The sequence below is a fragment of the Corticium candelabrum genome, chromosome 8, assembly GCF_963422355.1.
Source record: "Corticium candelabrum chromosome 8, ooCorCand1.1, whole genome shotgun sequence".
NCBI classification, from domain to species: domain Eukaryota; kingdom Metazoa; phylum Porifera; class Homoscleromorpha; order Homosclerophorida; family Plakinidae; genus Corticium; species Corticium candelabrum.
Genome location: NC_085092.1, coordinates 7,328,966 through 7,341,465, shown reverse-complemented (window position 1 = coordinate 7,341,465; position 12,500 = coordinate 7,328,966). Strand labels below are relative to the sequence as shown.

At 40.1% G+C, this 12,500-nt stretch overlaps 6 protein-coding genes across 6 annotated transcripts in view; 1 reads left to right on the top strand and 5 right to left on the bottom strand.

Annotated features, from left to right (window-relative positions):
• LOC134183234 (nuclear transcription factor Y subunit gamma-like) overlaps positions 1-3,993 on the bottom strand; it is a 9,887-nt gene extending 5,894 nt beyond the window's left edge. The window contains exons 1-3 of the mRNA XM_062650724.1: positions 3,938-3,993; positions 3,605-3,820; positions 613-684 (exon numbers count right to left, since the gene is read on the bottom strand). Coding sequence (XP_062506708.1) covers positions 613-684; positions 3,605-3,820; positions 3,938-3,982 — 333 coding nt within the window. The 5' untranslated portion in view covers positions 3,983-3,993. The remainder of the gene's footprint in view (positions 1-612; positions 685-3,604; positions 3,821-3,937) is intronic.
• Positions 3,994-4,376: 383 nt separating this feature from the next.
• LOC134183003 (Krueppel-like factor 10) lies at positions 4,377-5,000 on the bottom strand. Its single transcript, XM_062650447.1, has 2 exons — positions 4,817-5,000; positions 4,377-4,660 (listed from the first exon to the last, which is right to left on the bottom strand). The coding sequence occupies exons 1-2, from the start codon at positions 4,998-5,000 to the stop codon at positions 4,377-4,379; spliced, it is 468 nt and encodes a 155-aa protein (XP_062506431.1).
• An 851-nt stretch (positions 5,001-5,851) lies between these two features.
• LOC134183188 (Krueppel-like factor 16) lies at positions 5,852-7,472 on the bottom strand. Its single transcript, XM_062650670.1, has 4 exons — positions 7,349-7,472; positions 7,148-7,291; positions 6,719-7,079; positions 5,852-6,341 (listed from the first exon to the last, which is right to left on the bottom strand). Exons 1-4 carry the CDS (start codon positions 7,397-7,399, stop codon positions 6,064-6,066), a joined length of 834 nt encoding a protein of 277 aa, XP_062506654.1. The 5' UTR covers positions 7,400-7,472; the 3' UTR covers positions 5,852-6,063.
• A 408-nt stretch (positions 7,473-7,880) lies between these two features.
• On the top strand, positions 7,881-10,498 carry LOC134183543 (XK-related protein 7-like). Its single transcript, XM_062651121.1, has 2 exons — positions 7,881-8,287; positions 9,241-10,498. The coding sequence occupies exons 1-2, from the start codon at positions 7,909-7,911 to the stop codon at positions 10,245-10,247; spliced, it is 1,386 nt and encodes a 461-aa protein (XP_062507105.1). The 5' UTR covers positions 7,881-7,908; the 3' UTR covers positions 10,248-10,498.
• A 99-nt stretch (positions 10,499-10,597) lies between these two features.
• LOC134183542 (transmembrane protein 214-B-like) overlaps positions 10,598-12,500 on the bottom strand; it is a 12,911-nt gene continuing 11,008 nt past the window's right edge. The window contains exons 16-17 of the mRNA XM_062651120.1: positions 10,915-11,050; positions 10,598-10,831 (exon numbers count right to left, since the gene is read on the bottom strand). Of these exons, the coding sequence (XP_062507104.1) occupies positions 10,712-10,831; positions 10,915-11,050 (256 nt within the window). The 3' untranslated portion in view covers positions 10,598-10,711. The remainder of the gene's footprint in view (positions 10,832-10,914; positions 11,051-12,500) is intronic.
• Positions 11,437-12,265, bottom strand: LOC134183530 (uncharacterized). The gene has a single exon (XM_062651108.1). It carries the CDS (start codon positions 12,149-12,151, stop codon positions 11,474-11,476), a length of 678 nt encoding a protein of 225 aa, XP_062507092.1. The 5' UTR covers positions 12,152-12,265; the 3' UTR covers positions 11,437-11,473.

Below are 12,500 nucleotides of genomic sequence, written 5' to 3'. Positions count from 1 at the left end.
GTCCAGATCGCTGTAACTAGACTTGGCAGGCTCGCCAGTCTATGCGAGTAGGACAATAACTTAGCTAGGAATACACTCACCTTTCCACATGCTGAAGTCGTCTTGATTTGGATAGCGTGAATGTGGTGAATCACTCACCGTGGAGAGTCACCATGCACTGTTTGGAAGCTTGGGCGTGATACACATCTGCTGGGTCACACATTAGATAGATGTAAGCTAATTGAGTTTGTGACGTAGGTACTATGTAGTCACGTGGGGTGCCAAGACTATGACGTGGGGTGACACTTAGTGAAGTAAGTGTGTGAAAGTAGGCGCGGTGATTCCAGACTCACAGGAGGCTGAAAGTGTCATACGGGAACCGGACACTGCCAGGCTCACGTGAGTCTGGGGACGAGGCTATACGATACCTCAATCTTACGTATCACATGCTCAATACCCACATCCAGCATGCCATTTTAATACCAAATAATTAACTAAAACAACATCTCATTACATATCAAGTATCATTAGATCTCTAACAGCCTGAGTGCATATTATATGTTTAATAATAAAATTAATTAACTATTGCGTGTGTAGACTATCTCGGACCAACCAATGCTACAGTCTGTTCACCTTGACTTCTTCGTCCTGCTTCATGATTTTCTTTATCCTCGCAAGTGGCAACTCTTGGAAACGAAAGTCGTTCTAAATTAAAATAAATTAATATTAATAAGATAATAAAATATAAAATACATTAATAATATAAAATAAATGAATAATATAAAATAAATTAATAATGTTAAATATTGACACAAAGTTGCGAAGCTGCTTGAAGACAATATCTCGTTCGTCTCCGCCTGATTTTTCATGGAAACAAGCCACCTTGCCAGGGTTTAGAATTCCCGAACGCCTCATCATCATTGGTGACTAACACTTGCGATTTGGTGAGTGAACATGGACTATTTGGTTGCCTAGAAATTCAATGCGACATTGCACATGGTTGTCCTACTCCTCGTTCGCATTGCGTGTAAAACCACAGAACCTCCCACTTCTATACTAATAATAACAGAAGAGATCTACCAGGGCAGCTTGAGTTCTTATCTTTGCAGATTTTAGTGTAACGCGGTGTCTGCAAATGGGAATTTGCATAATGGTGCGTCGGTTTGTCGGATGAAGCGACTGACCTGTTTCACTGTAGGCTGTAAGTTTACAGCTCACCGCTATGGCATCTGGAACCAATTGGAATCTTAGCTGAGACAGTGGGTTGGGATATTTACCTCAATATGCTAAACCTTGAAGAGATATGATTACATGTAAAAGCCTTGTCTCTCTCATAGATTTCAGACGGCCAGGTCAACCTGAACAGAGATTAGGAGGGTCTATAGGTAGCTGCTTTGTTACATCTAACTTAAAACCATGCACACTTAATTTCTACAAGTGCCACAGAGAAAAACCACACCTACAAATCTCGGATGTCTACTTTCAGTTTCAGTTAGAAATGTAATGTGCGTACACTGAAATAGAAAAGTAGGCGTGGTCGTAATAAAAGTAGGCGTGGCTGTAAATAGAGTAGGCGTGTTCTACAATTAATCGCTCTGATGGCCGCCAAATTTAGAGAATTTTAAACCCTGACCTTGCCTATCCGTCACGGAGGTTTAGGTCTTAGAGAATCTTGTCGAACTGCTCCAGTTGCCTTACTGGTAAGCTGCAATTCTACGTGGTATCTAATCCGTCAACTCTTGGGCTACACTCATTCACCTGTCTCTTGAACCATGAAGTTGAAATAAGTGATCCTGATCTTCCAGACCTGATTGTTCCAGGTGAAATGTTGTGTCATAAACGTCTCTTAAGCCCGGTTCACAGTACGATGCTGGCACGAGCATCGTGCCAGCATCGTGCGAGCGTCCTGGGCGCTGACAATGAGCGAGCGTCAGCGTTACACTGTGAACATGTCAGCGTCCGCAACGCTCGTACGACGTTTGCACGACGCTAGGCGAGCGTCCACAACGCTGGAATAGAGAAAAGTTCTTATCGAGCGTCCTAACCGGAAGTGACCCAGCATCTGATGACATCACGTGCTCCATTTCAACCGATCAAAAGTCAGTCACTGGACGTATCAGAGATATTCTATTCGTTTACATGACATCGATTTTACATGATGTCAAGGGATTTTCTTCTTGACCGTCCAGCTTACTTTGACATCACAATAAGAAATTCTTTCCAGCCATCCTACGTTGTCCAATCTGCACAATATGTAGGTGATGCCGCTGCAGCTGGAGAAATTGAGAACGATGAGCGACATCTAAACAATGTGAAAACAGCAGGCAGTCTCTTCTACCCTCTAGTTGTCAAGTCGTATGGTTTGCGGTACCCCAATAGCCTGCAAATACTCAAAATTATTGCAAGATGATCTTCTCTTTAAAGTGGTGTCTGTGTTAGCAGAGCTGTTGTTGACTTGCATGGCTCTCTCCCTCTCTCCCTCCCTCCCTCCCTCCCTCCCTCCCTCCCTCCCTCCCTCCCTCCCTCCCTCCCTCCCTCCCTCCCTCCCTCCCTCCCTCCCTCCCTCCCTCCCTCCCTCCCTCCCTCCCTCCCTCCCTCCCTCCCTCTCTCTCTCTCTCTCTCTCTCTCTCTCTCTCTCTCTCTCTCTCTCTCTCTCTCTCTCTCTCTCTCTCTCTCTCTCTCTCTCTCTCCGTCTTTGACAGTTTAATGCTAGGATGGTTTTGGATCGTTTGTCCTTGTTAGGTATAGATAAAGACTCTTTGTTCACTAGTTATTAGTAAAATAAAAATAAATAAAATATAAAATATAAAATAAATAAAATAAAAATTGATAAATAAAATAAACAATAATAAATAAAAATTTAATAAATTATAATAAAATAAATAAAATATATAAAATTAATAAAATAAAAATTAATAAATAAAAATTTAATAAATTATAATAAAATAAATAAAATAAATAATACAAATAAAATAAATAAAATAAATAAAATATAAATTAATAAATTATAATAAAATAAATAAAATATAAATTAATAAATTATAATAAAATAAATAAAATATATACTATAAAATAAAATTTAATAAATTATAATAAAATAAATAAAATATATACTATAAAATAAAATTTAATAAATTATAATAAAATAAATAAAATAATAAAATATGAAATAAAATTTAATAAATTATAATAAAATAAATAAAATAATAAAATATAAAATAAAATTTAATAAATTATAATAAAATAAAGAAAATAATAAAATATAAAATAAAATTATAATAAAATAAATAAAATAATAAAATAAAATTTAATAAATTACAATAAAATAAATAAAATAAAATAATAAAATTTAATAAATTATGATGAAATAATAAAATATAAAATAAAATTTAATAAATTATAATAAAATAAATAAAATAATAAAATAAAATTTAATAAATTACAATAAAATAAATAAAATAATAAAATAAAATTTAATAAATTATGATGAAATAATAAAATATAAAATAAAATTTAATAAATTATAATAAAATAAATAAAATAATAAAATAAAATTTAATAAATTATAATAAAATAAATAAAATATATTAATTCGAGCCACACAACGGCGTTCTGAGCGTTTCACCTGGTGTAGATTCCGGACGTTCATCATCTGCTTCGGCCAGAACGTCTGCAGCTGCATTTGTGAGTCTGTGAGAGCCGGTCCAGGCACTGTGTGCGTCAGTTGATGCTGAGGAGCGACCTGTTGCTGTTGAATGGCTTGTTGTTGAATGGCATGCTGTTGCATCGTCTGATGTTGCTGTTGAGGCTGAGCAAACGCCGCCAAACCGGATAGTTGTGCCTGTGACAGAAAATAATGATTTGCTAACGCGCGCTAAGACAATATTTAACGCAAAATAACCCTGTCTGTATTAACACAGATAATAGATTACTCTTAGTGAGAGCGTTAGAAGCGTACCTGTTGGTTTACTTGAGTAAAAACACCTTGCGCAAGATCCGCCATCGTGTTGAAGAGCGGAGCATGCGCATTAAGACCCGTTTAGCTTTGGAGTCCATTTATAGTCGCGAGAGCTAAATTGCAGATTTGTTAAGTTAATTAAATTTATAATTTTTTTACTGTATAGATTAGCACGAAAATATCACAGTAAACAGAGTTAATGAATGAAATGCAAGATTAATAAAACTAATAATATAATAAATTATTTTTATCACGCCACATCTGGTGTAGTTCAAAATTAATAAATATATTAAAATAAATTAATAGTTTAAATTAATAATTAAATAACAAATAATTTAATCCAGTTTTAATATATTTAAATATATTAGATATAATTTATATATTAATATAATATATATATATAAATTAATTTTAATCTAATAACTAATAAGTGTACAGTTTAGAATGTCTTTGTATCATCTGCTTGAGACACGGAAGTGGTTGATTTCAGTTGTGCCATCTGATTGAGTCGTTCGATTTCGAGTTTCCATGCGGGCACCTCCTTCGCGACGAGATGAGATCGCCCGTGCTTCGTGAAGTGATCGCTCCGCATGAAGTGTCGTCCGCAGACGGGACATCCGTACGGTTTCTCGCCGGTGTGCGTGCGATTGTGTCGCGCCAACTCGTCAGAGCGGGAAAACTTTTTCTCGCAGCCTTCCCACTTGCACACGTAAGGTTTCTCGCCTAAAAATTTTTAAATTAAAAATTTAACACTGACTGCATATATACAACTGTGTCTTACTTACTTATCCATGTGAGTTCGAATATGCACTTTTAGGTAAGACATTTTCTGGTAGGATTTGGTGCAGTTTTCGTAAGGGCAACTATGGGCTCTCTTACCTTTTTCTTCCTGATGGAAAGATGCAGGCTGCACGGTTTGATCATGACTATGCAATGAGTAGTGACGGTCTTGTGGAAACTGCCGAGGCATGATCGGACAAACGGCAAAGACAGTCGGATGAGTAGGCATGCAAGATCCATTTATCACTGGCCATGGTAGCACATTCGGTGTGACTGTCGACATTGACGGGATGGGAAAGAAATTTTGTGACGAGCCGTCGGAAGGAGCCGTCGACTGCATCGATATCGCATGGAGCAAGGCACGAGTCACGACTGAGCGACCGGCTTAACAGGTCGCGAGGTGATGCAACGGCAATAGACACGCCCAATCTGGGTTTGGCCAGGCAGCCTAGTTGCAGGTTTCTACTGGTCACTTGCATGACAAATGTGATAAATTGCAAAGGTTAAACGCTAGAGATAAAGTCAGACTTGCATGTCTGCACGAAATTACATCATACTCACTGTAACTCAGTAAGTGCATGTGATATCAATCCAACACACACACACACACACACACACACACACACACACACACACACACACACACACACACACACACACACACACACAACACACGCACGCACGCACGCACGCACGCACACACACACACACACACACACACACACACACACACACACACACACACACACAGTGACCCAACAGCTTTGTGACATACAGAGAAATGAAGTACAGCAATGAGCCCAAATTTTATGCATTACAACATGATGACCTGCATACACTAGTCGGTTGTTACTTACTCTGTGCTGATTGTCAATGTCTAGTTTCCGATTTAAATTGGCGCTACACGGGTCTGGAAAACCGAGGCTGAAAGCGTATGCAGTGTAGGTGGATGTATGTATGTACATTATGTATAAACGTATGTCTAACTGAATGGATATATAATCGTGTTGCAATTGTGTACGTACTGTACTCTGAGACATGCTGGAAGATTCAATTGTACTACCTAGTTACACCATCTTTCTATTGCATTGAAGTGTCTCATAGTCAACTCGCATACAACACTATAAACACATTCACCATCATATCAATCTATTTCCAAAAAATCTCTACAACAACATGGTAGCCAGCACCACTCCAGAAATCTTTTAAACCAAAAACTTTAAAGCAGCCAAAATTTATTTAAAATTAGCGTCGACTCCTAACAAATGCATATCAAACTGAACTAAGACAGAACTCTTATGTAGACAACAGTGTACTGCAAATATGGACACAAGTTCATTGTAAATCTATGAAGCCGCAATGTCTGCTGCTGATGGCTCCTCGGTCTGCAACTTTGCCATCTGCGAGAGTCTCTGCACCTCGAGTTTCCATGCAGGCATCTTCTTCACGACCATGTGACGTCTCGCGTGCTTAGTAAGATGATCACTCCGCATGAACTGCCTGCCACAGAGTGGGCATCCAAATCGTTTCTCGCCGGTGTGAGTTCGCTTGTGCCGAGCAAGTTCGTCCGATCGAGCAAACGTTTTGTCACATCCCTCCCATTCACACACATATGGCCTTTCACCTGTAATGCAATGTTAGCTGATGATAAAAACAAAAACAAAATTAAATTAAAAATAAATTAAAATCAGAAATTAAATTATTCTAAATTAATTAAAAAATAAATTATTATAAATTAATTTAAAAATACATTACAACTAAATCAAAAATAAGCAAATTAAAATTAAATAAAAATAAATTAAAAATACATTAGAAATACATTAGAAATAAATAAATAAAATAAAATAGAAATAAATTAAAAATAGATAAAAATAAATTAAAACAAATTAAAAATAAATTAAAATATATTAAAAATAAATTAAAAACAAATTAAAAATAAATTAAAAATAAATTAAAATATATTAAAAATAAATTAAAAACAAATTAAAATTGTGCGTTTACCTGTGTGGGTTCGAACATGTGCTTTTAAGTGTGAGCTCTTGAAGTATGTCTTATCGCAGTTGTCGTATGGACATCGATGTGATCTCTCTCTCGGTTTCTTCTCTTCTTGTTGTAAGATTGCTGGCTGTATCGCGTCGACGGCAGTAGTCAGAGGAGCAAAGGTCACGAGGGAGTGTGGCAACATCATCTGGGTCACGGGAATGAGTCCCGGATGTGAGATAACAGGAGTGCCAGCGAAGAACGGCAACAAGATGTTAGATGCTGCAGCTGACATCCCTTGTGTCGATACCGCCGGCATGTAGTGAACCGAAGCGCTACTCACACGTGGCGATCCCGTGCACGTGACGAAAGACGACACACCCTAAGGCAGGGCCAACACGTGATGTATATGTAAACGTCAAGCGACAAGATCATGCAAACCACGCCTACCTGTCGTGCAGCTTCTGGCGGACTGTGCCGCTCTCGTTCGTATGAAACATCTCCGCCAGTCGACGGAGAGTGGGGAGAGGGAGGCATCCATTTGCTCATGTTTATAAGACACTCGGCCGCATCACGAGCCGTTTCTCCGTCATTCTGTACGTAAGAAAACGTCTAGAAATGACGTCAAGCAAACTGGGAAACGACAAGCACCATTAGAGTTTCGCTTGATTTGGGAGATTCTGGAGGAGAAAGCTGTTCCATTCGAGCACGCTCGCCACGCCGTGGACAAAGGAGAAACTGGCGGCTGGAGGAGGGTAGGGGCGTGTTGGGTGTGTAGTCCTGGAAGTTAGCCAATCAGAGTCCCGCATTATTGTCACCGACGTCCTTCCGCGCTCGTGCTCTTTGCGTGTTTGACCAATCAGCAGTCGAGTAGGAGGTGGGTCATGCGGACTTATGGTGGGTTTCACGTGAACGAGTTGTGGAGGACACGTGCATGTAATGGGTGTGTCTCTTGTGTGGTGATACGTTAGGTGGAACCGCAGCGACACTTGCTGACGTCACACATGCGCACTTCACATCGAGAAATCGCTCGCGCGTCGCGAAGAGACAAAATCGACACGAACAGACGGTTTACTCATGATGCGTGACGACATTCCACTCATACCAAATAGGGTAGATGGTCTCTGCGGTATGAGTAATAATTCAGCTATTTGGGGCTTTCCCTTTCAATTCCCACCGGTTGTCACCAACATCCCGTATGTATACACAAGATGCTTTTGTTAGCGTGTTGCACATGGAACAGTCCATGGAGCAAAGCGCAGAGGGCGCTTAGAGTGCTTGGTGTTATACTCTTTATCGCAGATATCGTGTCTGATTCTATACTGGCGGCTGATTATCGTTCTCGTGGCTTGCATGTGTATTTCTGGTGGACACTGGGTCTGGTTGTTTGTCCTGCTATCATCACGAATGCTTTCTCTATCTACTGGGAGTGTAATGCCGCCAAAACGAGGATGAGACGAGAGAGAGAGAAGGCAGCTCAAGTCGCACGTGAAAGCGAAAGTTCGAGTGAATTTGGTGAGACGGAAATCGATGGCGGAAATGCGGTGGATGGAGGGAATGAGTGTGATGGAACGTTTCCAAAATGGCTATGTGAGTTGTGTGTGTGTGTGTGTGTGTGTGTGTGTGTGTGTGTGTGTGTGTGTGTGTGTGTCTCTGTGTGTGTGTGTGTGTGTGTGTGTGTGTGTGTGTGTGTGTGTGTGTGTGTCACTGTGTGTGTGTGTGTGTGTGTGTGTGTGTGTGTGTGTGTGTGTGTGTGTGTGTGTGTGTCACTGTGTGTGTGTGTGTGTGTGTGTGTGTGTGTGTCACTGTGTGTGTGTGTGTGTGTGTGTGTGTGTGTGTGTGTGTGTGTGTGTGTGTGTGTCACTGTGTGTGTGTGTGTGTGTGTGTGTGTGTGTGTGTGTGTGTGCAGCTTTCACTGAAATCTCATGTGCAAAACTTCTCTACATAACGTCTCAGTCGAGAAGTCGTGAACTCATACACGAGTAACGGACAATGAATGAATGAATGAATGTGTGGTGTGTGTGTGTGCGTGTGTGTGTGTGTGTGTGTGTGTGTGTGTGTGTCTGTGTGTGTGTGTGTGTGTGTGTGTGTGTGTGTGTGTGTGTCACTGTGTGTGTGTGTGTGTGTGTGTGTGTGTGTGTGTGTGTGTGTGTGTGTGTGTCACTGTGTGTGTGTGTGTGTCACTGTGTGTGTGTGTGTGTGTGTGTGTGTGTGTGTGTGTGTGTGTGTGTGTGTCACTGTGTGTGTGTGTGTGTGTGTGTGTGTGTGTGTGTGTGTGTGTCACTGTGTGTGTGTGTGTGTATGTGTGTGTGTGTGTGTGTGTGTGTGTGTGTGTGTGTGTGTGTGTGCAGCTTTCACTGAAATCTCATGTGCAAAACTTCTCTACATAACGTCTCAGTCGAGAAGTCGTGAACTCATACACGAGTAACGGACAATGAATGAATGAATGAATGTGTGGTGTGTGTGTGTGCGTGCGTGTGTGTGTGTGTGTGTGTGTGTGTGCGTGTGTGTGTATGTTTTTCTAATACAAATATTTTGAGCAGGGCTTGTAGAGGCTTTCCTTGGGCCTGTCAGTAAGCCCGTTGTTAGACTAAATTGCCAAGCAATTTTGTGGCACTCCCTACTTCTCGGGATTCTCTTCCGTTCTCTTCGAGCTCTCTTTACACAGCGGAGACCCAATGGAGAAGAGGATGGTCTCATGGAAATCCGAGAGGCGACATTTCTTCAGTTGATAGAGTCATTTCTCGAAGCTGCCCCTCAACTTGTCCTCCAGATTAGTATCATGGTACACGACGACTCGGCTAATACACAACAACTGATTTCGGCTATTGTTTCTCTTCTCTCTCTGGCATGGTCACTAAAGACCTACTTTGCCGCATTACGTAATGTGAATGCTCGACTACAAAGTCCCTATCGCCAATATAGACTATCCTGCAAGGGCGGCTTTATGATGATTTTGTGGCGTCTGGGAATGATTTCGTCAAGAGCAATCGCGTTGGCAGTGTTTTTGGCAGCCTATGGCAGCTGGCTCTTACTCATTGCTGGAATACACTTTACGGTGATGTTTCTATGGCACATTTATCAGCAAACGAATTTCACGTTCCCTAAGGGATTGGATTATGCGAAACTGAAGAAACGTGGCGACAAATGGAAAATACTGTTGAAAGAATGGTGTTTTGACTTTGTGATGGCGGGTCTGACTATTTTCTGTTTTATTAACCTGCTGCAGGGGAGAACATTTCGTAACATGACGGTTTACTACATCATCATGTTTATAGAGAACACGATGATGGTGACTCTCTGGTTCACATCACTTCATGCCGACGACCAAGCGTGGCATACACACATGCTACTGGCATTTGTGTTCAGTTCGTTTCTATTCGGTCTTATATGGCTCGTCATTTACTACCAATATGGTCACCCGAACAAACAAGATCACCAGACAAATGCCGTTGTGAGGTTTATGCATCATGTCATAGTGAAACTACAAGATGATGTGCTAATACCGGCTGCTCAGTTGGACAGTATTCAAAGAGAAACTTTTGTCTAAAAATCAAGACAGACGTTCTTAATTAAGACGTTTAATCAATTTAACTTCTTACCTGAGAAGTGGCTCGTTTTGCTACATTGAATAGCTTAGTGTTGTATTAGCAGACCTGTTGGTTGTACAAGTAAATTCCTGAATTGTTTGCGTAGTTTACCTATCAGTAAATTTTTAGTTGCTACATTGTGGTTGTCAATACAGGCAAGTGAATTCACCACCACAACCACCACCATCCCCCCACTGGTACTGGGTGTGTCTTGTTCAACACACTATGCTGTATTGCCATACATTCTGGCTGTGCTTGCAGCTGTTGATGCTGCAGCAACCAATAACACTACAGGCAATTTTCCACAATAACAGTTTTGAAATGCAGTCCTGTTTTCATTCAACATACAAAACAAGCATGTCTAACTGTGACTGCTGACTCTTAATGATATGAAGTCTAACAGCATCAAAACGGTAGACGACATTCATGTCAGGGCCTGCACAACACGAGACCACAGTCTGTAAATCCAGTAGAAAAGCTGCATCGATGCCGACAAAATTATATCTCGCAGCATTAGCAGATACGAAGGAAGAGTGGCATACATCTGGCAGAACAACAACAACTTAGACACAAGTAAACATGCAAGCAAACAAGAAGACACAAAAACAAAACGCAGTTTGAATGTACCCAGCTAGCACAATTTGATCCTTGTAGTGACAGCCATGCCCAGTATGGTGATATGAATTGTAAGAATCCGAGACACACAAGCCGGCATCTTTCCATGAACATGGCAGCATATAAGGGTATGTAATAGGCACACCAACTGCACAAAAATTACACTTCAGCCAATAGCCTGTAATTTGGTAGATGCATTCAAATGTAACGTCAATAAGAACACAATACACGAGCATTTTGTCTTCCTCCAATACGTTAGCCTAATGTATTGTGAGACGCAGCCCTCCAATACAATAATCTAGTGTATTGTGAGATGCATCCCTCCAATACAATAATCTAGTGTATTGTGAGATGCATCCCTCCAATACAATAATCTAGTGTATTGTGAGATGCATCCCTCCAATACAATAATCTAGTGTATTGTGAGATGAATCCCTCCAATATATATATATATATATATATATATATATATATATATATATATATATATATATATATATATATATATATATATATTTTTTTTTTTTTTTTTTTTTTTTTATATATATATATTTATTTATTTCTTACACACCTACTCACATACAGGGAAGTCCCAACTAAGGACTTCAGCTACTTCCGCAAGTATGCGGCTAGATATCATTCTAGCGTTATAAATCCATAATCTAACAGAAAGCTGCTCTAGCAAATTCTTTAAAGCCTTCCAGAAGGGAACAGCTAACACAGCACATACTTTTGAGGATATAGACTTCAAAGTCTCTAGACTGTCTGGTGACCAAAGGCCAAGTGTTTCAACTACCAACGGATAAAATGTACCACCAGTCAAAGATACTCTTGCATGGTGACGATCATCCTTGCCCATTTCTGCTGCTTCTGCAACAACTCCTGATGTTTCAGCAACTCGAGCAATGTAAGATGGTTGCAACGTGTTTCTTACAGTGATGTCAAAATATCCAGGCCGTCCATTCAAGAAATTCGGATGGAAGACATCACCTGGGCGGCATTTGGATTGACCCGAGCTTCTCTGTTCTTTCACAACTTGTTTGGAATCAATGAGGAGTGATTGCCAAATAGACTCACATAAAGCATTATGTCGATTCAGACGATGTGGACCATGACCACACCCAACAAGATGATCTCCATATGGGTCAAGTGGATGACCACATATACATCTGATGCTGTTTGGTGGGAACGGAAACACAGGTAGACCCAACCAGTATCTTGCTGCTACAACAAACTCATGGGGTGACATGGTGAGGCCTAAGTTACGGTTTGGAGTTGCCCGCAACCATGCACCAGTATGAGGAGATGATAATGTCTTCAAGCGAGCCCTATCTCTGAGACTCACTGAATTGAGTAGGTTGGAAAATGAGATGTCTATATATATATATATATATATATTCTAATGTATTGTGAGCTGCATACCTCCAATACAATACAATACAATACAATTGCCAATGCATATGGTTCAGTACCTCACTGGCTAATCAAAGAAACTTTCAAACAACATCATGCTCCACAACACCTTCAAATGGTTGTTGAAAATCTCTACTCTGATTTGCAAGTGATGGTAACTACAAAGAGATGGTCTACTTCACTAC